The sequence below is a fragment of the Suncus etruscus genome, chromosome X (genome assembly GCF_024139225.1).
Source record: "Suncus etruscus isolate mSunEtr1 chromosome X, mSunEtr1.pri.cur, whole genome shotgun sequence".
Classification (NCBI taxonomy): Eukaryota; Metazoa; Chordata; class Mammalia; order Eulipotyphla; family Soricidae; genus Suncus; species Suncus etruscus.
Window position 1 is genome coordinate 7,229,210 of NC_064868.1, and position 26,730 is coordinate 7,255,939.

General features: G+C 41.3%; 1 protein-coding gene and 1 non-coding gene across 2 annotated transcripts in view; both read left to right on the forward strand.

Moving 5' to 3' along the window:
• Positions 1 to 4,604: 4,604 nt before the first annotated feature.
• The window catches only part of ADGRG2 (adhesion G protein-coupled receptor G2), a 69,886-nt gene continuing 47,760 nt past the window's right edge, over positions 4,605 to 26,730 (forward strand). Inside the window, exon 1 of the mRNA XM_049767450.1 lies at positions 4,605 to 4,722. Within this exon, the coding sequence (XP_049623407.1) occupies positions 4,605 to 4,722 (118 nt within the window). The remainder of the gene's footprint in view (positions 4,723 to 26,730) is intronic.
• LOC126000306 (U6 spliceosomal RNA) lies at positions 5,037 to 5,143 on the forward strand. The gene has a single exon (XR_007492657.1). It is a non-coding gene; the product is annotated as a U6 spliceosomal RNA (small nuclear RNA).

Here is a 26,730-nt window from a genome sequence, read left to right on the forward strand (position 1 = left end):
TGAATTGACTTTGAATTTCACTATTTTGGTGTCTAGGTGTTGCTCTATTTTTTATTGTAAAAATTCTTTGGGCACTTCCTAAGATCTTTTTTAGGTGTCATACATGCAAAACTTACACTTAATCATTAAACTACATCCCCATCTCCTTTGGGATTCTTGAACCTGTGATTAGGAGTTTTTTTTTTTCACCAGCTTGGGATCATTCAGTAATTTTCATTTCAAACATTGATTCCCCTCTCTTTTCCTTTTTTAATTTTGCTTAAGTGTAATTTTAAGTGTTAGATCTTGTATCTGTTTCTTCTTTCTCTAAACTTTTTCTTTATCAATTCCATTTTATATTTTAGTACATTACCATGATATATTAAGTTGCTGACAGTTGAGCTTCAGACATACAATGTTCTAGCACAAATCCCACCATCAGTCAATTATTGTTTCTACAATTGTTGTTTTTTTTTGTGGTTTTTGGGTCACACCCGGCAGTGCTCAGGGGTTATTCCTGGTTCCATGCTCAGAAATTGCTCCTGGCAGGCACAGGGGACCATATGGGATGCCGGGATTCGAACCGATGACCTCCTGCATGAAAGGCAAACGCCTTACCTCCATGCTATCTCTCCGGCCCCTCTACAATTGTTTTGACTTCTCTACCAGCCTCCCCAGGTCCATTCCCCATCTTGCTGCCCACCGCCTGCTTCCTTGACTGGCACATTGTTAAGTTTGGTAGTTGTAGCTTGGATCTTCTGCTTTTAGTGTTGTTGAAAGACACCACTTGACTCCTACCCCAAATTTCTTTCCATTCTGTGCTTTTTGTTTTTTAATTGTGAAAATGTGCACCTACTGGGTATGGCCCAAAAGAGCAAAAATAAATAAAATAATCAGAAAGAAATTCAACACACAAAGAACCCTCTGCAATGCCTGGCTAAAATCAGAAGTGGTCACATCTTATAAATAATCTGCTCCTGTTTTTGTCTCATGCTGTAAAAGGATAGGTGCATGCAGTTTCTTTTTACAGTATCCTATTTTTCTCCCTCATAATTTTTTTAGTAGTCAGGAGGAAAGATTGAATGTTTTTTTATTTTTTAGAAAATAGAAAAGCTTATTGGAAAGTAGAAGAGAAAGAAATTCCCCAGTAGGGGAGAAACTTAATATAGGACTAAATTCCAATTGAACATATTTTTAAAAACAAACTTTCTATTGTAACTAAAGTTTATAATGCCGTTGATTATTTATTCATTTGTTTATTCAGCAAATCATTTTTGAGGGTCAATATATGCCAGATCTGGAAGGAGAGTAGTTCAAAGGAAATGCACATGGTACAACTTGGATAGGAGCTAGTGGACCAACAGAACCCCAGTGGACAGCAGCAGAGGCAGCCATGGGATACTGAGGATGGAATTTTCCAGACAGAAAATCACCCCCATACCTCCACTCAGGCATAGGGACAAGAAAGGGCACCAGGATTGCTCTCTGTGAGATAGATCCCTCTTCATGGCCCTAGTGAAGCCATGAAGAACCAAGATGTGTTCTGAACTCACAGAGCTCCTGGCCACAAGGTACCACTGAACACAGCCACCATTGCCAGATGGGAGCCATGTTGTGCTGTGAACTGAAGATGACAGAACCATAGAGCCTGGTACCATGGCCAACATTTATGGGTGCAACTGATAAGTTCTTTTCCAGAGCTAGGATTCTCCATTGAGCACAGTGTGGTCACAGTACCAACTGAATGGGGTTGGGGTGGTAATTAAGGCACCTGGTGGTTGGTGCTGTGAATAGATAGACACAGTAGCTGTCTCTTCACTCATAAGTCAGCAGCTATCTTTTCAGCATGGCTCATGTGCAGGGTCAAGGCATGAAGGGATTGAACATAAAAAGGTGAGGATCAATAGCAAGTTTCCCATCTCAAGGACAATCTTGCCATTTAACAGCGATTGCCAGAATCAGGGTGGTAGGGCAAGAGTCCTTCCTTGCATTCAGGGTACCAATGTCTTAGACCAGGAGATGAGTTTCAGTTATTCCCAAGATGACTTCCAGGTTATAAATCAATAAGTTTCACCATGAATGAAGAATACAATATGCTAAATTGTAAAATACCCCTGTTTTGTCCCTCCTCTTTAGGACTTTTATTCTCTTGCTATTCATAATGGCATATTATTGACCCTCCCAAATGAGTCACTCAAATGAGAATGTTAATATAATTGTGCAAAGATGTAGCAATGTCTCTCTGGAGAAAAATGCAAGTGTCTGCTACAGTGCAATAATAGGAATAAATCTCAGGAATGTAAAGTTAGACATAAGAAAATGAGGGTTGGACATGATTCCGCTCATAAGAGTAACACAGGCAAAAGAAAAAATCAATAGAGTAAGTCAGGAGAGTGGCTAGCCTGGGAAGAGAGAAAGGGCATAATAATATGTGTGCTTAAGGGACTTCTGAGGCATGGGGTCAAGATTTTGTATGCATGCTCCATCCCTGAACTTCACATTTACATGGAGGTTATAAGGTGTGTTGATTATAAGTTCAAAAAGTAATCTATTTTCATTTCCGAACTTAGTTCCCCCTCTAAGACCATTACTTTTTATGAAAGATTTTTCTTTCCATTTCCTGAGAATTCATCTCCTGGAAGTAAACTACTTATTTGGTTTGGTTTGGGATTTTTTGGGTTCTTTTTTTTGGTTTTGTTTTGTTTGGAGGTCACACCCAGTGGTGCTCTGGGATGTTCCTGGCTCATTACTCAGGGGACCGTATAGTACTGGGGAATGCTCCTGGGTCTCCAGTATGCAAGACATATATGTGCTCAGCCCTGTGTGCTGTCTCTCGAGCTTGTCAGGTAAAAAAAATAGTCCAAATACTATTATACAATTTCAACATTTCTGCAAACTCATTCTTAAACGTTGCCAACTCCTAGGGCAGGACCTAAGTGGTGTACAAGATATGGTTAAAGTTAGATTAGTCATGGCCCACAGTGGTTATTATGTGCCTTGGGCTGCTGATCAAAATAAGCCTTTTTATTCAGCTCCAGAGGGAGGGTGTGAAGTGCCAGAACGTAGGGGGGGGCTAGCATCAATCATCTTGAAAATATCTGACTCAAGAAGAATTTACTCTATCAAGATCAAGAACTTGCTACACATGCGGTGCCTCTAAAAAGGCTTCTAGTTCTCAGACCCTGATTATCCTTCTCCAAGCTGAATCAGTGTTTCCTAGCAGAAGTTTTATGGTATTTGAAAGCATGCAGTTCCAAGTGTCTTTTGCATAATTTAGAGAACATCGTGCTAGGTCATAAGTCCTCCAGGATCACTGATCAAAGAGGACAAACTGGAAGTTCAAACTCTTACTCATTCCACACAGAAGTCATTCCGCTCTTTCTCAGCGGAAACTTTCCCTCATTTTCTGGTGCCAACTGGATTAGCTCAATGCTATATAGGTCATCGCCAAAGAGAATCTGAATAGCCACTGGTGTTTAGCAAATTTTGAAGGTGTTTAGGACAGTTGGTAAGATAACATCAATTGCAGAGAAAACTGTCTGCTGGCATTTATAGAATAAACACTAGAGCTTCATATTGGACAAGCATTCCTTGTTGATTAGCCCCAACAAACCATGGCTCGCTTTCATGGTTGTGGATTCTGGTGTTAATAGTGATCCTGTAAGGGGTTCCAGGGCACAAACTATAAAGGCATGGTTCTTCTTGTGCCCCTGTAGAGACTTGTTCTAAAACACTTTAATTTCACTATCTATGATCAGTACCATAATCATTATTCATTTATGTATTAGTTTTTGGACCACATCTGGCAGAGATTAGAAGTTATTTCTGGCTCTGCACTCAGGATTTAGGGAACTATCTGGGTTGTCAGGAACTGACCCTGAGTTGCCCATTTGCAAGGCAAATGCCCTACCCACTGTAATATCTTCCTGGCCCAATACTTTAAACACTGCATGATCATCATATAACCTTTAATTGCAATAAAAAGAAATGCACCTTTCTTTCTGGGCATAGAATGTGATTAAAAGGATTTAAGTGAGGAGAAATAGCCTGGTACTACTGGAATGCAGGGCCAAGGGAAGGTTGTTCATTACTACCTTAGGTTATGAGGCATAAGATAACTGCTGTGGCTGCTGTGCTGGATATAAGATCAAAAATTCTTTTTATTTTGGGACCACACCCAGCGATGCTCAGGGCTTATGCCTAGCTTCACTTATGGATCACTTCTGGCAGGGATGCATGTGACGAGTTCGTGTGAGGTGCCTGGGCATCAAACCCTGGTCAGCAGTGTGCAAGGCAAGCAGCGTTTTACCCCACTATCTCTTCAGCCCATCCTCTCATGTTGTAGATGTATTGATGCGTTCATAAATCTATGCAGATTACCTAACATCATGTTAAATATATCAGTTCAGCATATTAGGTCCTCTTTTCCCCCATGACGTGGTCATTCCCAGGTTGTTCATGCTTTTATATACAGTGTCCACTTGGTGTTGCTTGTTCTCTGGAAGTGGAGGAAGTTCAATGAAGCAGGATTGCAGAGGGTCTTGATTGCAGACTTGACCTTCTGTGTAGTGCTGAGATATGATCATTGCAAGCTATGATCTGTCATCTCCTTGTTTGATTCCAGGATGTTTTTCTCTGGAAGCCAGACTGGCCATGCTAGCCGACCTGAAGAACTTTTACTGACTTTCAAGATATTCCTTGTCATTGTTTGTCTTCATGTCGTTCTGGTTACATCCCTGAAAGGTAAGATACTTGTTTTTCTTCATCTTATTTCTTCTCCTTTCTTTCTTACCCTCCTCCCTATTTATTTATGATATTTTTAGTATGGCAAAGAAATATAACATAAAATTTATCATTTGAACCATTTCAGTTGTGTTCATTGCCATTAAACATACACTATCCATTTCTAGAACATAGAAACTACATTCATTAAACACTAATCCCCATTCATACCTCCCCAGTGTTCCCATTCTATATATCTTATGTAAGTAGAATCATGCGATATTATCGTTGGTGTTTGGCTTAGTTCTCAAACTAATACATTATTCATCCATATTGTGCTTGCTTCAGCAGCACATATACTAAAGTTGGAACAATACAGAGAAGATTAGCATGGCCCCTGTGCAAGGGTGACATGCAAGTTTGTGAAGCGTTCCATAAAAAAACTCATCCATATTGTCATATGTGTTGGATTTAGCAGCATTAAATAACGATACCATGAACATTGTACACAACTATCTGAATCCCTGCTTCCAGGTCTTTGGATTATAAATATAAGAGTGGAATTCCTGGGTTACATGGTAATTCTATATTTGATTTTTGAGCATCTGCCAAATTATTCCCTACAGTTACTTGTTGTATATGAAAATATTTCCATAAGATTATTCTTTGCCTGTTGTTCCACCTCGACCTTCCAGGTGGGGGCACTGTTGAGAGCCAAATAAATAGTTTGGGAGCGAGGTGTTCAGGGTCTTTTGCCAGAGTTGGCTGGCTGGCTCAAGGTATGTTTTGGAGCTAGCAGCAGGCTGACAAAGGACTCTCTTCACCCAACCTTTTAACCCTTAACCTTCCTGGCCGTGTGGATTATTTGCGCGGATAAATATTACCAAGATCTCCCCCCAAAAGGGGACAAGAGGATGGGAATCAATATCTCATTCTGGGAGCTCTTTGTGGATACTCAAACAATCAACAAAGGGGAAAACGGGACCCAACAAATGGGGCAACAGTTACTGTTTATTTACATTCCTACCAGCTAAGGTAGGTTTAGGACAGTGGAAATAGCTTCAATGGTAGGGCACAATCAGGTGTGAAGTCCTTCCTTCTACCTCCTGCATCCCATGGCCCCTCTGGGTGGGGCCATGGTGGTCTTCCCTCCTCTCATCAGCATAATACATTGTTGAGGGGACCTCTGAGAAAGAAGAAGTTTCTTTTGGAAAAGACAAATTTCCATTTTCTATATCCTCACCAATACTTGTTACATTCTGTTGTCTTGATAATGGGTCCAAAGTGGCACCCATGACAGTTTGATTTGCATATCCTTAGTGATAAATGATGATAATCATCTTACTAGGAATTTGTGTGTCTGTTTTGAAGCAATGTCTATTCAAAGTTTTGCTTCATTTTGTAAATTGCATTGTTTTGTGTGCTTTGTTGTTGAATTTCAGGAGTTCTTTATATTTTCTAGATAATCCTTTCTGTGATACAAACATTTTAGCCCATTCTGGGAGATGTCTTTTACTCACTAAGTGTGAGTAATTGTGACTAATTGTGAGTAATATTGTGTCCTCTGATGCACTAAGGTTTATAATTGAGGACGGGATGGGAGGGGATTCACACTAAGCAGTGCTCAGGGCCATGTGGTGTTGGGGACTGGATAGGGGTTTTCTGAATGCACTCTGAACAATCTCCTCAGCTCAGTTTTTAACTCTGATAAAGTCCAATTGATCTAGCTTTGCTTTGTTACTTATACATTTGCTTCAGCCTGAATCTCATAAATCACAACTAGTCTCAAGGCCATGAAACCCCCTCTTTATTTTCTTTTAAGAATTGCATAGTTTTAGTTCTGTGTTTTAGCCTTTTGGTCCATTTTGAGCTCATTGTTGTAAGACATACAAATGCAAGGACTCACTTAATTTTTATATAGATGGATATTTTCTTTTCCTAGTCTAATTGTTGAAAACATTGTCCTTTTGCTATCGAATGATCTTGGCTCCTTTGTAAAAAAAAAAAAAACCAACTGACCATATGTACATGTGAGGTTCTGTTTCTGGTGTTTGTTTTTTAGAAACTACCTTCTTGAAGACACACCTACATGAAAATGTAAGGGGTCTAGAGAACAAAACAAATGAAGCAGTATGGTTTTCAGAGAAAAAGCAATTTTATATAGGTATACAAATTTTAAATAGATATGAAAGTATGAAATTTGTCTAATGGGAAGACAGTGCTGTCTTCTGAAAAAGTCAAAAGAAGGAATTAAGAAACAAAGGAGGGAAAGAAGGAAGAGAGACAAAATGGAGCAAGGAAGAAAGGGAGAAGAAGGAAGGAGAGAAGGGAAGTAGTAAAGACTGATAATCCTGGGTATGCACTTTATGTACAAAAGAAAACATCAAAACTCTTCCTCCGGCATCTTCTTTATGACAGCATTAAAAGCATAAAGAAAAATGTCTTTCTTCTTCAGTAAAAGGTGCCAGGACCTTAGAATCAGCTTTGGAAAGCCTATCTACCAGCAATAAACAGTATGAAAAAACCAAAACACATAAAAACCTTTCCCATCACCCCTCAACCACCTCACATTAAATGGAAAACTTTCTAGCAGGCTAAAACACCATTGAAAGGCCTTCGGAGAAGTAGGTCACACTGGAGAATATTGTCAAGAAGCCATATACTTTTCTTTTTGGTTTTTGGGCCACACTTGGGGGGCACTCAGGGATTACTCCTGGCTCTGCACTCAGAAATCATTCCTGGTAGGCTCGGGAGACCATATGAGATGCCGGTGATTAAACCCGGGTCAGCCAGGTACAAGGCAAATGTCCTACCCCACTGTGCTATCACTTAATCTCAAGAAGCCTTCTACTTTGCAGAAGGACTTAAGAAATAAACAAGTGTCAAAGTTTACAAGATACCTACTCTCAAGCTTCTCCACCACGTCCATAAAAGAGAGACCCTACTTTAGTTTTATTTTCCAAATCAAGCAGCTAAAGCACAGAGACCAATTTTCTGAGGTTCTTAGCCCCTTGGAAGTGACCAGACTGAGATTGGTACTCAGCTCTGACTTGTGTGCTGGTAACCTCAAAACCATAGTTCTCAAACTGGGGCGTTTATCAGAATCCTGAGGAGGATTTGTTGAACTCCAGATTGCTGGTGCTTCTCCAGCATGAAAGATTTAGATCTGGGTATTGACATTTCTTCTAAGTGCACTGGTGCAGTTGGTTCAGAGTTGACATTTTGAGAACCACTAGCTGAAGGCATAAGGAGGAGAAAAAACCTATATATGTCTATATATGTATGTATGTATGTATGTATGTATGTATGTATATATATATCATGGGATACAAATTCTGTGGTGGTGGCCTTGTAAAGTGTAAACTATTCTACATGTATCATCTCCTTGGGGTATAAAATCGTCATTGTGGGACCATTAGGGCACAAATCCAATGTGTTCCCCCCCACTTTACCAATGAGTAAATGTTCCCAGGGATGTTAGTGGTTAGGAAATGGTGGGGCCCAGACTAGATACTGAGGATTTAGTCTCACGTTTCACCACTTTTCCACCACAGTGGTAGATGAAGCAGGCAAGTGGAATGAAAGAGGTTAAAAAAGGCATCCAAAACGCAAAACAAGTTGGTTGGTAGAAATACATCTTTTCAAATGACATCTGTTTTGAAATGCTGAAAACACATAGACAGAGTCTATGTGTCACTGGTGCAACTCTTAAGGGGCACCCCAGAGACAAAGTGCTCAGCATTACCTGAGAACTGGAGCTTTCCTGTTGGCTACCTGAAAGACCTCAGGTGCAAACCCTTTCAGGGCTGCCATCTGATTTGCATGATCTTGACTGTAAGAAGATACTTGGCTATCAACCCCAAACAAAGGTGCTCCCCCAACTTTCTGCTTCCTAAAACCTCTTCATTTGATATGAAAAAACCCACCTAGATCACTCTGCTCTGCCCCACCCTGGTGGATTTGATTCTGGATAATCAAGAGAAGCATTTCTGGCTTGGAGGTAGAGGCAGAGAGAGCAGGACGCAAATACCATGACTACCATGATTATCCTTTCCTGACTGGCTTGTTATTATTTCTTCGCTGCTACCCTGGCTCTTCAGACCCATCTACCTCAGGGATTATAGTGTACCCAAAACCCACCCATTTCTGGGAGGGGTCTTGGGAACCGGATAGTAGGTGTAACCCTACCTGCAAGACCCGGCCCATTCCTGGGAGGTTCCTGGGAGGGGTCTTGGAAAGAATAGATAAACCTCTGAGCCAGGGGATTCAGCCCTTTTGGCCGTTCCTCTCTTTGCCCGGCTGGGCTCCCTGGCTTTTGGACCTTGGCCCTTTGGCTCTTTGGGCCGCATGGAGCCCAAAGGAAAGATGGCTGAAAAGAGGATAAGATGCAGGGCAAGCCTAGAATGGCTGAATGCTTGAAAGGTTATGAGTAGGCCATACACATGTGGTGGATAGGGCCTGAATAAAGTTGTTGCTTCCTGACGCCTGCCTGCTTGTGAGTGATTTCGCGTTTCACCTGGGCCTGGAACTCGCCGGCTGGGCTGGATGGCGGATGAAGCCACGTGGTTGGGGCCTATGCACAAAGGCCTCCATCCATCGCCATCCAGCCCCATCGTTATTTATTTAAGCACAAAGGCCTCCATCCATCGCCATCCAGCCCCATCGTTATTTATTTAATGCAACAAGGGATAACCTGTGGATTTTTATTTTACACTTGATTTGCCAACTAGATGAATATAAACCTCTGTCTTTTCATCTTCAAAAGCAGCTAACTGAAATAAGAGGGCTCCCATTTGGTATGATCCAGTAGGTTAGCAAGTTGGGGGTATGGGGATTCTATTACCATAAATTTGTGAAATAAGTTTTGGGTGGCTGGGGTCACACACAACAGTACTTGGGGTGGGGGATATTCCTAGAATTGTGCTGGGTGAGTAAGTCGTTCCTACCCATGCTCAGGTGACCATAAGGTACCAAGGATTGAACCTGGCATTTTCATGGCCAGAGCCTTTATCCCTGTACTATCTCTCTGGCCTGGAAATAAATTTTGACTGTGCTCAGACTCAGGAATAACCTATGAAATAATACCAAATTGAACATTCTATTTTAAGATAGTGAAAGAATCCTGTAGTAAGCAAACCTGATGGGTTTTGTAAGACTCGGTATATAATGAAAATTTTAAAAATGCTCATAAAGACATTTCTTTTTTTGTTCGTTTCTGCTTTCTTTATTGACTTACAATTGACATATAACATGGCACATGCCCAACATTTTCTTCCGGAATGAAGAATTTAACAATCTGGAAAGACCTAAATAGAGCTTCTTCATTGTCTTTTCAAATGTCCAACATGCATGTTTGTTATTTAATGTTCAGGTGGATAACACTTACCACAAGCCAACCACATTCTGAGCCCTTGTAAAAGGTGAATACATTAAAAGCTCACTCTCAGGGCTGAGCACAGTAGTTAGGGCATTTGCCTTGCACATAGCTGGCTGGGATTCAATCCCTGGCATCCCATATGGTCCCTGAGCTTGCCAAGAGTGATTTCTGAGGGCAGAGCCAGGAATAACCCCTGAGCATTGCTGGCCTAAAAAAACAAAACAAAACAAATAAAACAAAAACTCACTCACTAACCTTTTGAGATAGTCACTATTATTGGCTCCATTTTACAACTGATGAAACTGAGGCACCAAGGTGAACAACCTGCTCTTGGTTAAAATACACAGTTGCAAGCTCAGGCACATGGTTCCAAAGATTGTGTGTTTCCCCACTGTATTTTCTTGTGTCGAGACATTGTTAGGCTGCTCATCTGGAGACTAAAGAACGGTGGAATCTATAATTGTGAGACTCACTGAACATTAAACCAGATCACTTGGAGCTCGCAGACACTATCTTCCCAAACAGCTTTGGACTGAAGCAGGATGTCAGTCTCTTCTGTTCAGCTTCTGCTTGAGGCCAAGAGGATCGACCTGCTACCAGTCCACCATGTGATCAGGTGTGCTGCTGAGTGAGACTCCATCAGTTCTGGTTTCAGCAAGTTCACCCACCAGCAGGAGGGCTGTAGTTCTGACACGAGGATCATCCTCACTTCCTAGGCCCTAAAATGTGAGTCAGTGCTTAGGGATCTAAAAGATGCCATTGCCAAACCTGCAGGCCAGCCTAGTTAGCAGGGAGGGCTAGGAGCCAGGGCTGTTGGCAGCCTCCCATATTGCCTTCTCCTAGCCCAGACACTTCTCTGCAAAGCTGATGGGCCTCAGCTCCCTCTGAGAATGAGCTGCACTCTTGGGAGTTTACTTAGACTATACTTGTGCTACCACCTTCCCCAATAGTGAGGCTTGGCAGCTTTCTTATCACTTTGTGGTGCAATGTCTGTGCTCTGTGTACTTACTCGATGTCAGTGCCACTCCTCAGGTCTGCTCCTGGTGGATAGTCAGAGCTGGTTTTCTCCCTCTGCTGCCTGGGATTGTCCACACAGAGAAACAGACTTACCTTCTATAGTTGAGTCAAGTATTGCTATCTCGGTCGAGCCTGCCCTCACCTCTTCCGAGGAAATCTCTCTCCCAGCGCAACTTCCCTTCAACCACATCTTTGCAGACTTGTGATTTTTATAACAAGTTATTATGCATTTCCTTTGCCTTGGGAGTCATTCATTGTAGTGTCTGAGTTGGGAGAGAAGGGAGAAGGTTTGGTGAGATATGTGAGAAGCTAAAGGAAAGCAAAGTATGGAGTCCCCAGGGTTTGCTCTGGGACAGGCCTGCTTGGTGCTTTGTGCTGATGATCTCATTGTGATTTCTCCTCTAAAGTTCTTCCTGGTAGATAGTCTAATTGTACAGATGAAAAAAGTGAGTACCAAAGGGTTGAAGTCATTTCTCCGTCTCGGGTTAGAGGATTCCCCACTGGGGTCTATATAGTCTGTACTCTTTGTACCCCACTTTACTGTACTGTACCCTTCTAACCTATTAGGCAGAAGCTGAGTGGAAGGGGTTTGATTGGGGGGAATATAGGGGAAGTCTTTGAGAGCAACCATTCCCCTGGTTCCAGGGATGCTGGACTGAATACCCAGTAGCTTCATCTTGGAATTCTGAGAGACTTAGTAGCTCTTGATAGCAACAGGTAGACCTGATCTTAGAACACAGGCCAACAAAGAGAATCACTATTGGACATTAAAGCCTTCAATTGTGTCTTTGGTGAGTTTAGGGGAGCCATTCTTTGTCTCTTGGGAGCCTAAATGAGCTTTAGCAGGTAACTGCTCTGGCTTCTGACTCCCCACACCAAACCCATCCAAACCCTGGCCAATGCTTTTTTCTTTGTTTTGCTTTGCCTTGCCTTCTCTTTCCTTTTCTTGTTTCCTTCTTTTGTTTTCTTCTTTCTTTCTTTTTTCTTGGGTCTTTGAAGGAGGTCTTCTTTTAGGTACAACTATGCTATTTTCCAGCGGTAAGATGACATAATAGTGGAAGGCAGTCATAATTTTATTCTTGCAGTGTTGGAAACAATTACACATTTGAGCCAGTTTGGTGATCTCATGAGCTATAATCCCCAGCTTTCTCTCTAGCCTGGGCCTAGCTCTTTCTCTGCTACAGTCACTTCCTGCAATTGATTCCTCTATAATTCCCCTTATCCAAGATCTCACTGTCTTCGTTCCTCTTATGCTTATCCATCCCAATCTTTGTTTTCCCTAGTATAGTGTGTAAGACTATATGTTTCTAAAACCTGTCTTGTTTGACTTTGTCCTCCAGTACCAAACCCAGTGCTAGTCACCCCCTCTCCACTACCTGACTATAAAAACTTATCAACATGGTGCTGAGCTGATTATGCTCAGCCAATACACCAGTCTTCTCCCCATTCATAACTCCTACCAACCTAATTTACTTCTGTTAAACACTGGTTCTTTCTCTGGCCTGTAGAAATAGTGAACAAGAGTGACATAATTGAGATAGATAAGGGACAAGGAGTCTAAAAGAAGAGACCCTACTTTCCCCTTAGAATTCCTTCTGAGATATCTTCACAGGAGCCTGTAGTCAACAGGGGATGATGGTGGCAAAGTGAAGTGTAGGTACATTGGGTTTAGGCAAAGAGAAACTTGGATATGTGTCCTCCCCAAGTCTTTTTGGCTCTTGGGTGGCTGGGTAAATAGTCAAGATTGCCCTCGTGGTCCAAGTGGCTAGATGTGTTGAGAGGCAGGGGTAGAAACAGGGCCACCAGACTATGGTGTGAATAATTTTAATAGGGGCCAGCTGAGGCAATTTCAAAATTCCTTAAAGTTAAAACCATGCCAAAGAAATCTTGATTTCAAAATTGACAAAAATTCAAGAAATGACTTTTGATGACTAGTGAAAACACCCAGTTACCTGTGTTCTCCATGCCTCATTCTTCATGGAAAAGTACCAATGTGTCTTGGCAGGAACCAGTACCATCAGCTCATAGTCTTCAAAGTTAATAGCTGCAGCAACCCACTATTTCCGGAGGTCTTCATGTTTTTTAACCATGTTCTCAAATATCTCACTATTTCTCCCTAAGGTAAGTAGAGAAATTTGTATTATTCCCTTTTTGCTTATAAGAAGATGAAACTCAAAACAATGGAGTAACTTTCTAGGTTACCCAGCAAGTAATAGGACCAAGATCTCCAGAAGGCCTGCCTCACCAGCCTACAGAAAGTACTTATATGGGTCATACAAGTACAGTTTGGGCCAAGATCTAACTACAATGGTGACTTTAACCATGGGAATGTCCTGCTAAGCCAATAGTTGGCAGACTTTTTCTAGATAGAGCCAGATAATAAATAGTTTAGGATTTGTGGACCATATGGTTTTTGTGGCAACTACCCAGCTCAGTTGTTGTAGCTTGCAAGCAGCTAGGGACTATATGTAAATAAATGAACAGATATGTGCACCAATAATACACCCTGAAGACACAGTAAACCCATAAGCTGTAGGTCATATACAGTGATCTAGATGGAGCAGAAGTGATGCCACACATATGCCAACCATATGTTATGTTCATCAGATCATAGAGCTTTCCTCTTACTGGCTGAGCCTAGCTTTTTCAGGTACTCATTCCTTTCCACATGACTCAGGAGGCAGTTCTGCTTATTCTAGGCCAATCATAGAAACAATATCCCTTGCCACTCACTCTTTGATTTAGGAATGGGCCACTTTCAACCAATGAGACACCAGGAGAATCAACTGGAGACTGACTTCTAGGATAAGTTTCCCTGTGCAGTGGATGATACACTCTACATCAAAGCTTCAGTGGACTCACACTGACTTGTCTGGTAGCCATCAGTCATATGTTCTATTTAAGTTCAACTATAAAAAGATGAAAAAGCCTTGAGTTCTTCTGTCATACTTGCTGCACTTCACTGAGTGACTGCCATATTGGCCAGAGCAGATATTCCATCGCAGAACATGTTATTGAATAGTGCATTACGTGAACATTTTTGTATCTAGATTTGTTGCCTAAAACACTGTTTGTCATTATCTTAAAAATATTGAGAGGAGCAGTGAGTATAAGTAGAAAATGAAGATAACCGGAGTTTTTTTTTTATGATGTTTCTGAGTTTCAAACCTCCTGAAGATGAAGGACAGAAGGTTGGAAATAACTTGGGCCTTCCCATGACTGTTGGCTTTGGGATTTTGTTAAGTGAACTGAGTGGATATCCTTAATGATCACAGCACATTTTTTGTGAATTTTTGGTTTAGGGCCACACCTAGCTGTGTTCAGGACTTATTCCTGACTCTGCTTTCAGGGATCACTCTTGGTGGACTTGAAAGACCATAAGGGGGACAGGGATTGAATCTGCATTCAGCTTTTTGCAAGGCGAGCATCCTGACTGCTATACAAGCAAAATGGTCACTGATTACAGTATTTATAATTGGAAAAACTGTGACTTGCCCCTGAAAGCATTCTAATATATAGAAGAGTTGGCCTTACAAAAAATTTGTGTCATGTGGTTATAAACACTTCATGTATTACTTTAGTGACTCTTGACAACAGCTACAGTCAGGTATTAATTTTCTTTTGCTAAATAAGGTAACTGAGGCTGATATAGTTTGAATTACTGCCAAGTTCACACAGCTACAAAGTGGGGAATTCTAGAAATCGTATCTTTAACCACTTCCTTAGTACTAAGTCTATGGAGCAGTCGAAGATAGTTTGTATACAACTAATGGAAGCTATCATTTTTATTCATTCTTGGATGTATTTGTAGCCCTAGAGGACTGGATCAAGATGAAGAAATCTGAGGAATAAAAACAACAGCTCCCCAGATCACATGTAGTTGGGGGAAAGCTGATATTCCCAGAAAATGCACTGTTGGACCTTGATGTGGAATAAATTCTCACTTCAAGAAAATAATAGGAAGCAAGAGTTATGTTCATTAGATCATAGTGCTGTAAAAATAAAACCCAGTAAGATAAACCAAGGATGGTTTTGCATTGATACCTGGCAATTGTGTTAATTCTTAACCAGTGTCCTGTTGAACCTCTATCCTTCTCTCTGCTTTCTATTTAAGACTATACAGATATTAAAGTGAATGTTAGCATTTTGTTGCAACAATATTTAGATTAGTATAGAACTTGGATTAGTTGAAAGAAAAGAGAAATAGAAAATGACCAGTATTCTTGTTTTGCTGAATAAATTCCAGCTGCATATAATTGTCTAATTAATTGAAGGAGAGAACTGAACACATAGTTATGCAAGGTTTCCACTTCTAGACACACTTGTCTTGTTCCCGATATAAAATAGGATTTGAATGCACAGTAAATGTCTTATTTTTTAATATGTTTATGTATTCCCCTTTTCTCCCTCTTATTGAGTGATGACTCGGGGATTCACACACACACTTGGTTATGATGCTCACACCTCTGGTTATGGTGCTCTCACACTGGGCTATGCTGTCTGCCAAAGTTCACTGTAGTGCTCACACACATTATGGCTTGGGAGGGGATCGCACTCCTCGCATTTATGCTCAAGCTTAGTCATGGCACTTGTCAATATCCTCTGTTATGTCACCAGGGATCCTACATAGCAGAGCTACAGCGACCAGGCTTAGTGCATGTGTGTAGCCCCTGGAATTCAATTCAGGGCCTCACACTTAGCATATGGAAACATCTAGCACTTAACTATTCCCCATACCTCCAAGTCTCACAAATTCTGGAATTTGATGTACAGGTAGGAAGTGATTAGTTTGAATCAATGAAGGATTTTCAACTAGAAGAGATTTCATACAACTTGAAAATGTTCATGTGAGTATCATACTAACTCTAATCTAGAACATAGATTATTATTGTTTTCTGCGCTATCATCCAAGAGTCTTCCAGAACTGGAATGCAGGAATAACTTTGAGTAAATCCTTTGATATTTCAGGGCTTCTTTCTTCACTTGTAGGCCAAGGGAGTGGAATTAATGTGGTTGATAATCCTTTCACTACCTAGGACCTATTTTATAATTTCACCTTTCTAATTATTTCCTTAATAATTTTTCCATGTTTGTGTTAATTAAAGACATATAGGACAGCACCTGGTGTTTGAATTATCAGTAAAATACCAGTATGATATATGGATATAAGTCTAAACAATACAAATTACCATGCTTCGATTGTCTAGGTTATTGTGGATAAATAAACAAGACCTAAAATAGAGTATCTTTTACATCTGAAATGGATGTCTGTCAACATTAATTTCCTGATGTCCAACATAGAGAGATGGTCTTTTAATTTATGGCACTAGTGGTTGAACTCAGGCCTCCTGCCTGTGAATCATGTCCTCAGCTACTGAGCCACATCCCTAGCCCAGAGGTAGTTTTTTTCAGGAAATATCTCCCTGTGATCCCAGGCTATAGAAACTAGAATTAGTTTTTAGTTTAAAAACTAATTAGACCAACAGTGTTGTAGTAGATGTCTTCACTAGCCAAGCATTAGTGACAAGATAAGAATGTTTCATAGTTCAAATGGAAACTGCACACACATAGTGAAATGAATGCTTCTCTATAAATTATTAATTTGATGTTGTTTCATTAAGGAAAGAACTTCTGTTTATTGCATACACATAAATGTTTCCTAAGGATACAGAGTTACATAGCAGTAATTAATTACAACATACTGTTTGAGCTATGATAAGATGCTTTGTACAAACAATTATAATGTTATTCAAAGTGATCATTCCCAAGCTGGCCCAGAGAGATAGTGCAGCTAATAAGGCATTGTAACATAGCCTGTGTGGCCCAAAAATTAAAATCCCAAACAAAGCTCAACAAAGCAATCACTTCAATAAATCCAGAGAGATAGTCCAGTGGGTAGGGCACTTGCCTTACATATGGTCAACCTAGGTTCAATCCCTGGCATCCCACATAGGTTGCTGAGCACTCCTAGAAGAGATTCCTCAGTGCAGAGCCAAGAGTAACTAACTATTCACCTTTGGTAAGTGTGATGCTCCCACAAAAAGCCAAACAAAATAGTAATCACTCCCATCTTACAGGTGTACAAAGAAAGATCAGAGATCTGGATTTGAACACATGTCAGTTTTCTCAATCTGCCCATCATAGTTAATGCTCGGTGAAGGAGATATGTTAGGTTGTCCATTGGAATTTATGAACAAAGGCATTTTATTCATGTGGAAAAGATGACCAAATTATGTTACTGAATTATTAAGTGTAAAGAATCCCAGATCAAACTCCCAAAGTTCAAGATAAGTCAGAATAATATAAGGAGAAAGTCGTATAACAGGAGACACCACCTTCCAAAGACCAAAGAACCTGCTCAAGATCTTCTGCCCAAAAGTCCTATAACAAATGTTCAGGTTTGCATGGCTTCAACATCAAGGAAGCTCAGAAATATGACTTTTCCAACAAAATAGGCTGTACCAGGAATATTCACAAGCAAGCTGCCTCAATAGAAGACGAGTAATGAGGATGTTTGCTGAGAACAAAATTCTGCAGAAGTAGGAATTCAGGTTCCACCACAAAGTGGCAAGAATTCCTTCTCTTCCTTCTCTTCTCTTTTTTTTTTTTTTTTTTTTGGTTTTTGGGCCACACCCGGCGTTGCTCACGGGTTACTCCTGGCTGTCTGCTCAGAAATAGCTCCTGGCAGGCACGGGGGACCATATGGGACACCAGGATTTGAACCAACCACCTTTGGTCCTGGACCGGCTGCTTGCAAGGCAAACACGGCTGTGCTATCTCTCCGGGCCCTCCTTCTCTTCTCTTACATAATTCTTCTTACCAGGATTCTTGGTACATCTCACTTTGCAACTGGACAGTAAGGTGAAAAGACACCCTTTCTTGAGATAAATAAAACAGGTTCTTACATTGACAAACAAACAAACAAACAAACAAACAAAAAACGAGGGATGTCATTCTAATCCCTTCTGAGCAATTGGGAGAAAGTCATTGAAGTGCAAGAGCTCAGGCTCCACCAGAGCTATCAATTCCTTTACAGGGGAGGGCAGGCTGCTGAGACCTTTAACCTCTCTTGACTTCCGGGAGGTGAACCTGACTTTTGCTATTACTCTGACCTTTACAAGGTTAACTCTCATTGTGCTTCTCTTGCTTTTCTTGTACCTCTCAGAGATTGGCATGCACATGAACTGAGCTAAAATCATGTAAATGAGATGTCTACAATGTGTATGCTTCATGGTAAGAAAGAGTTCAGTACAGACTGGCATTACCAGTGGGCATAGTAAGATTCAATGGAAATGTTTGTCATGAAGGAGGTACTCTATGTCTTTGCTGTCTAGTGGAGTAGCCACCAACCAGATGTGTCTTAAAATTTGACTGAGGTACAGGAACCTCTCCTGATGGGCCAGGGTGGGCCTCAGTAGCTAGTAGCTCAGTGGCTCCTGGCCCTTTTGTTCCATGGTTAGAGATAAGAAGAGGCCCAGTTAGTGGGCTGGGGTGCTTTGGCTTATATCTGTGTTTTGCCCCTTGACTAATAATCTTGGGCAAGATACTTGACTCCCTGTGCCTCAATTTCTCCCTCAGTGAAAATGAAGCTCACTTGCCTAGTATGACTGTGATGAGGATTGAATGAGTTTATATTTTTGAAGTGCCTGGCCATAGCAACACTGTTCATGCTTCTTAATTAATTAATTTTAATTAATAGCTTTGGGGATTATATGCAACTGTGCTTAGGAATCACTCCTGGCAGGCTCAGTGGAACCATATGAAATGCTGGGGATCAAACCTGGGTCAGTTGCATGCAAGGCGAACACTCTACTTTCTATTCTATCTTTCAGGCATGAATGTTTTTTAATTTAAAAGTGAGTCACCCAAAAGGAAACAATACAATCCTTGAGACTGGGGTGCAATCCCCCAAACACCCAAAATATAAATAAATATCAGAGAGTTATCCTTGGGATTTTAGACTGCTAATGAAAAACAACTACATCTGAATATGGCCACAGATTTGTCTTCTATTTCACAAACTATATGGTTCATAAATTCCGGAGAAAGCAAAAGGGGTGAGTGAGTAGTACCATAGGAAGGAAGCAAAAGGGGGAAGGGTTGTGGGTAGGGAAGGTTCTAGAATGTATTTCAGCTTCTCTTTCTGTCTAGGGCTTACCTGGAACTGCTGAATAGTTGCACTTTAGAACAGTTCCATCAGCTAGCTGGGAGCTGGAGTTGTCTTGAATGCTACCATTACTAATAATTTAATAGAAGCATTATGTCAGCATACTTATTAAGCAGTATGATGTGAGGTGGCCACAGCACAAGTAAACACATTTCAGCTGTGCCAAGAGTAGAAATGTTTTCATTCATTTTGTTGGTAATGTAGTAAAATATGAAACTACAGTTCTTGGAAGAGTGTCCCGAGTTCAGAAGAAGCAGTGTAATAACAAAACAGTATTATTTTGTTTGGGGTTCCCATATAAGAGTACCTAGGCGTGGCGCCTCATTTCAGATCATCTCTCTATGGAATAGGAATTCAATCCAGAGGAAAGCTGCCACCAGATTCCAGTTTCAGTTGGATCTAAAATATTTATGTAAGGGAGGGGGTTTAGTCATAACCATTTTAGACCTAGAAGATTTGACTTTTATCTGTTGTGTCCCACTTGGAGATGAGTGTGTTCAGAGTAAGTACGCAATTATATTCCCACAGCCCCAGGTTTAAGGCAACCCACCATCCCACATGCCCCACTGTGTCAGCTAGTAGGAAGGAAAAATGAAAACTCACCAATACCCAGACATGACCTTGGATGACTCAGGTCCAGGTAGTTTGTTTGGGAGGTGATCCCAGGAATCTGGTATGGAGGAGCAGGCTGAGGACATTAGGAAAAGTTATTGAAGGGCAGATTATTGAGGCCACTGCTGAATTTTTACCACACTGGTAAAGGTATTTGAATGGCCATTTTAGTATATATGTGTTAAGTAATCTATTGACTATATGCCCATTTATATGATGGGCAGTCATTGCTAGTCCTCCAAACTCTAGGCCCTATATGAAAGCTACCCAAGGTGTATTCTCACCTTTCCTTCACAGTTTTTATTGATCCAGCCCATTTTTTCCACTGTTCCACTTTTGGTCACAGAGTTTTGATTTCTTGCAATATTTGTGCTAAGTTCCTTGTCTTGAACTGCTTGATGTGGGTGTGAGACAAATCCCAGACTAATAGCAACTCCATCATGATGATCTCAGTCAGTCTCAAATATCTTTGATCATCTACCTGGTACAGGCACTGGATTAGATTCCAAAAGGATAATAAATTAAACCATAAACTGCTGAACATCTGTTTAGGAAAACAAAACATATATGGGTCTGGTGTGATATTACAGTGATTACATCATAGCCCTTGCATGTGGTTGACCCAAATTTGATCTCCAGAACCCTATATGGTCTCCCAATCACAGCAAGGAATGAACCTTGAACAAAGATCCAGATTAAAACCTGGGTACCACAGGTGTGGTATCAAAACAAAATGATATACAGTAGAATAGCTGAATGCCAAGTGAATGGTATAGTCAAGAATACTTTCAGATACAAAGAGGAGGGAACCATCTCCATTGGCTTGTATCACCGGGGCTTCATTATGAGGAGGCCTGAAGAATGCAGACATGCCCTGATTTCTCAATTTAGTCATTCGGACCTTCAAATCTATCATTTTTAGGAACAATACAAGATATAATTTGACTGGAAACTGAATTGGAATTGGGAGCAAACGTGTACATCAGGAGTAGTTCACTGCAATTGGGGTAAAAATTACATGCAGCAAAGGTCAAGAGCCCTTTCAATGAGAGGTTTTTAGGTGCAAATATTTTGCTATTGTATGAGGAGATTAAATCAGGTTTAGAAAGGGTTGATGATCATGGAATAAAGAAGTGATAAGTGGGAGATCAGTCACAATTTTCGACATTTGTGTTCTAACTATGGTCTACACTCTACAGTTTGTCATTAGAAGCGATAGAAACTAAGAGATTCAGAAGGTAGGCATCAAAGTCAGTGTCTCCATGTTCAAAGTCCAGCTCTATAATGAATTGCCAGTGAGGTCTTGAGTAAGTCACTACATTTTGCCCAACATTGGTTTCTCACACACTGAAAAGGGTTGAAGCCAATGAGTTAACATATCACATAAAGCTGGTGACTGGTTAAAAAATATAGGGCTGGAGAGATGGTACAGTAGGTAGGGTACTTGTGTTGCATATGACCTACTTGATTTCTATCCTCGACACCCCATATCAGCTCTGAGCACCCCCAGGAATGATCCCTAAGCACAGAGCCAGTGTAAGCCCTGAACACAGCTGGATGTGGCTCAAAACCCATATATATGAGGCACTATGAGGCACTGTATATTCAGCCTGGCTCACATAAAACATATCAATGCTCACTATTACAAGTATAACATGTAATCTCTCTTGTCCTTGCAAAAGACCCATTCTATAGTGCAAAGATGAACTGGCTTTTGAAGTGGGAGTTATGGGTGGGCGGTTAGAGGACTTGTGAGTAATGGCCAAAGAGTGAGTTTTGAGCTTGTAGATTCAGGCCTAGTACTGGTTCCCAGCTCTTCAATTAGCTTCTGTAGGATTTTTCTTCATAAAGAATGGTTCCTTGCTATTTATATTCCCCATATATTTAAAAAAAAACCTGAATATCTGGGGCCAGAAAGATAATGTAGCGGTAGGGCATTTGCCTTGCATGCTGCCAACCGGAAAGAGACCTGGTTCGATTCTTGGCATCCCATATGGTTCCCCAGCTTGTCAGGGTCTATTTGTTTTGTTTTGTTTTGTTTTTGGGTTTTGGGTCACACCCGGCAGTGCTTAGGGGTTACTCCTGGCTCTGTGCTTAGAAATCGCTACTGGCAGGCATGGGGGACCATATGGGATGCCTGGATTTAAACCACTGTCTGTCCTGGATCTGCTGCATACAAGGCAAATGCCCTATCTCTATGCTATTTCTCTGGCCCCAGCCAGTGGCGATTTCTTAGTGCAGAGCCATGAGTGACCACTGAGCACCATTGGGTGTGGCCCAAAACCCAATCAATCAATAAATAAATAAAGTTTAAAAAATTAAAAAATCTGAATTTCAGAGATTAGTGGGAAAATGATAACCCAAAGATATCTACGTCCTGGTGCCTGCAAGCTGAGTATGCATTTCCTTCCATGTGCTAAGGATTATGCAGGAGTGATGGGGAGGTTAGATGCTTCTAATCTGATCACATGTATTCTTAAAAAGTTCTTTCCGGCTCAAGTTATGAAGCTCACCACAAAGAGTGGTGAGTTCAGTTAGAGAAATAATTATGCTGAGAACTATCATAACAACGTCAGTGAGTGAGGGATATAGAAAGCCTGTCTCAAATACAGGCAGGGAGTAGGGGAGGGAAGAAATGGGGGCACTGGTGATGGGAAGATTGCACCATGAAGGGGGCTGTTCATGTTATGACTGAACCCCAATTACAATTTTGTTTTAAATCGCGGTGTTTTGGGACCGGAGAGATAGCATGGAGGTAAGGCATTTGCCTTGCATGCAGAAGGTCGGTGGTTCGAATCCTGGCATCCCATATGGTCCCCCGAGCCTGCCAGGACCGATTTCTGAGCATAGAGCCAGGAATAGCCCATGAGCGCTACCTGGTGTGACCCAAAAACCCAAAAACTAAATTGTTGTATATGAAAATATTTCCATAAGATTATTCGTTGCCTGTTGTCCCACCTTGACCTTCCAGGTGGGGCCGCTGTTGAGAGCCGAATAAATAGTTTAGGAGCGAGGTGTTCAGGGTCTTTTGTCAGAGTTGGCTGGCTGGCTCAAGGTGTGTTTTGGAGCTAGCAGCAGGCTGACAAAGGACTCTCTTCTCCCAACCTTTTAACCCTTAACCCTCCTGGCTGTGTGGATTATTTGTGCAGATAAATATTACCAAGATCTCCCCCCAATAGGGGACAAGAGGATGGGAATCAATTCTCATTCTGGGAGCTCTTTGTGGATACTCAAACAATCAACAAAGGTGTAAACGGGACCCAACAAATGGGGCAACACTAAATCACGGTGTTTAAGTAAAGAAATTATTTTTTAAAAAGTTCTTTCTGAATCAAAGTGGAAAAGGAAGAAGAGTGAGTCAGAGGGGTGTTGTATGGGGATTCCCCACCCCATCCCACCCAACTGTTGCTGGCTTTGAAGGTGGAGGAATAAGGCATGAACCAAAATATGTGGGTGGCTTCTAGTATCTGGAAACAGCTCTCAGTTTACAGCCAACAACCATGTGAGAACCTCTGTCCTACAACTGAAGGAAACTAATTTCTGCCAATAACCTGAGTAAGCGCAACAGATTCTCCTGGAGATCTTTGAAGAAGGAATCTAGTCTGTCAACACCTTGACTTTTAACCCAGAGACACCTGTATTGAACTTTCAACCTATAGAACTTTAAGAGGACATAAGTGTGTTGACTTAAACCAGTAGGTTGATGGCAATTTGTCATAGCAGCAATAGAAAATACACTGATGTATCCACCCTAAATTTGGCTGTTGTGAGCAGCATTATTGTTGAATTCCAGAACTGGTCTAGTATGAAAATGATGGGGATGCGTGTGAAGAGTGATGAGTTCTTGAGTGTTGAAGAATAAATGACAGGGCATTCGTATGGCAGTGGTCAGACCATATATGACTTTGTGGAATTGGCATTTGAGAGGTGGTGGCAATAACTTGAAAAGTCCCAGGGAAGTGACATCGCAAATGAGTGGGTCATTGAGTGGGTCAGTTTTTTGAGTTTCTAATTCCTCTATTTGGTTTCCAAGCTAAGGCTTTGCATGCCAAAGTCCTGTTCATCATAATTGGAATCTATGGATTTTCAACAATAAAAAAACACTTGGGAGTCATACTGAGTAAATTTTATAGATAGATCACAATACTTCAATTTATTGACTTAAATCAAGACTTCAACAAATGAATAATGCTTCAAAATGTGCTCTTTGTAGGTTTCCAAAGGAAAAATTGAAAATTCTAAATGTTTTTCCTCACTTTGTTTATGAACCTTTTTAACAATGGAAATGTTTTGTCTCCTAAGAGTGGCATGGAGCTCAAACAGATGACTCACTGGAAATGACGACCACCTCTTTGATTGTAATCAATGGGAAGGCGTTAGGAGTGAACCCAAGAGAAACAGAGGTTGATACTAAAGGAAAATATAAGGCCTATGGGGACACTCTATGTAGAGCTGAGAGGAATGAAGCATTGTAATAAGAGGCAGAATGTTAGTCACTGTGCAATCAGACCTCTAGAAGGGAAAAACCTGCCCAGAGGGAAAAAAGCAAAACAATAACAAAAGAGCTTTTTTGGAGCTTTTCTTTAGAAGAGTTCTTGCTTTGTCCTTGTACATCTCTACTGGGAGGCCTGTAGGCCCCATGATGGGCAAGCCAACTCTGACTGGGCTGTTCTCACCCTGATCTACATCTTGGCCTCACTTGACCTTGATTCTGAGTTCATGCCATGCCTGTCAACACTCTATCCAGAGATGGCTGACCAATTGTGTAGGCCTCCCAGGAAACTTTCTTCTCTTTTCTCCTATTAATCTAGTTATACATTTTCTCTGATCTCTAAAAATGAGGTGAAGCTCAAACAAGCTTCCTTCTTTGTGTCTTTATCACTCTGGTCAAAGGATGTACCAGTGGAGAAGGTTGGCACCATTGTCTACTGTGTTAGTCACTGGGAAAAATTGTGAAGGAAATAGTAATGGACTCTGTCGTCCTTCAACATCGCTTTAAGCCCCTATTTTCCGGTATTTAACTCTTCCTCAATGCCTCTATCCAATTCCCTGCCTTTGCTACATTTCTACCCACACTACTTCATATGCCTTCCATGACAAGTGCTATTATCAGAACCACCCATATTGAATGTTGATTTTTTTTCTAGTGTTTTCCATATGGTCCAGTAATAAAAAAATTCTTTATAACTCGAGCAGAGGAATGCAGTTAGTTACCATTAATTCATATTAAGGTGTGCTGACCAATTGCTTCCTAGAATTTGAAGGGTACATAGAAAAACTAAAATTTAAAAATGGATTCCCCTTCTTTCCTTTGTTGTTTCTGTTTTTGTGATGACAAGGGGTTAGGCACATGGATCTGTAGTGCTCATGCACATACAGGATTCAATATTCCCAAAGGCCACTCAAGTACTTTCATATATACTGGCTAGGACCTATGCTTCTTGGCCACTGGTATGTGCACATCTTTTGGTTGCCATGCATTCCAGGAGTCACACCCATATGTTGTGCCTAGTGCAGCAGAAATCACTTGTGGCAGCATGGAGTACAGAAAACAGAGGTGCTAGGATCATGTTCAGTGTGTTTATTTAATTTTTTTGGGTTTTTTTTTCGGCCACACTCAGTGACGCTCAGGAGTTACTCCTGGCTATGCACTCAAAAATTGCTCCTGGCTTGGGGGACCATATAGGACCCCAGGGGATCCAACCAAGGTCTGTCCTAGGCTAATGCACGCAAGACAAACACTTTATGGCCTGCACCACCACTCTGGTTCCATGTTCAGTGTGTTTAAAGTTCATTGAACTCTCAATTTTACCCTTGTAAGCTTTGTAACTCTTGTATTTCCTACAAGTCCTCAAGATTACTTTAAAAATTAAATTGTTGCTGGGACCAGAGAGATAATATAGAGGGTTGGATACATGCTTTGTATGAAGCTGACTTTGACTTGATTTCAGGCACTCCACGCGACTTCCTGAACACAACTTGAAGTGCCCCTGAGCACATAAATGGCAACAACAGGAAAAATCGAATTCTTGCCAACTCAACCCACCTTTTGATTGGTAGAATATTCAAGTGGCATGAGGGATCTATCAGGGGCCAGAGACTGTGGAGATGGCAATTCTAATAAAATCAGAGCATCAGTTCACTTACCTCCCTACCTGCATTGTCCGTGGGTGACAGAGAAAGGAACATTCATTCTGCCCTGCTTTCAAGCAGAACTGTGTCTGAGTGATTCCAGGAACAAATCAGAGCTGGCTGCCATTGAGGGAAATAAGCTCCTGGATATGACCAGGTGTGAGTCACAATATCATTTTAGCTCACTTATTTTTTTCCTGGTAACTCTAGATATCACCACGGACATAATCGTTTCTTTGTAATAGAAGGCAACAAGTTGGGTAGCTGAGAATTTAATGAAAGAACCTCCAAGGTGTCAAATGGTTCCAGGGCCTGCCTAGGTGGTGTGAGTATGCATGCTTGGTCCTCAGTGCAGTGCTGAGCATAGTCCTGGTTTCTCTGTACTTTGGGGCCCCTGGTGTGCAAGCAACAGAATTGTGCCTCTCCCAATTATTGCAGCCTGGCATGTGTAAGGATAGTCACTAACTGTGAGTGGCAGGTGTGTGGTTGTACCAGTAAACAATGTGCAAGCACTGGTAACTGAAATGTGTATGAGCTTTGGTGAGCCTCACAGCTGAATGCTGAGTGTGTGAAAATGGAAACAGGAGCAAAAGCAAAAAGGAAAGAAGGGGAAATGTGGGCAAGGGGTGATTCCCAAGTAGTTCTTAGAAGGTCTACAGGGCCTATTAGTAAGTTGTGTCCCAGAGGTGCTGGGGATTTTCCCAGGCTACTCCAGTCGTGCTGG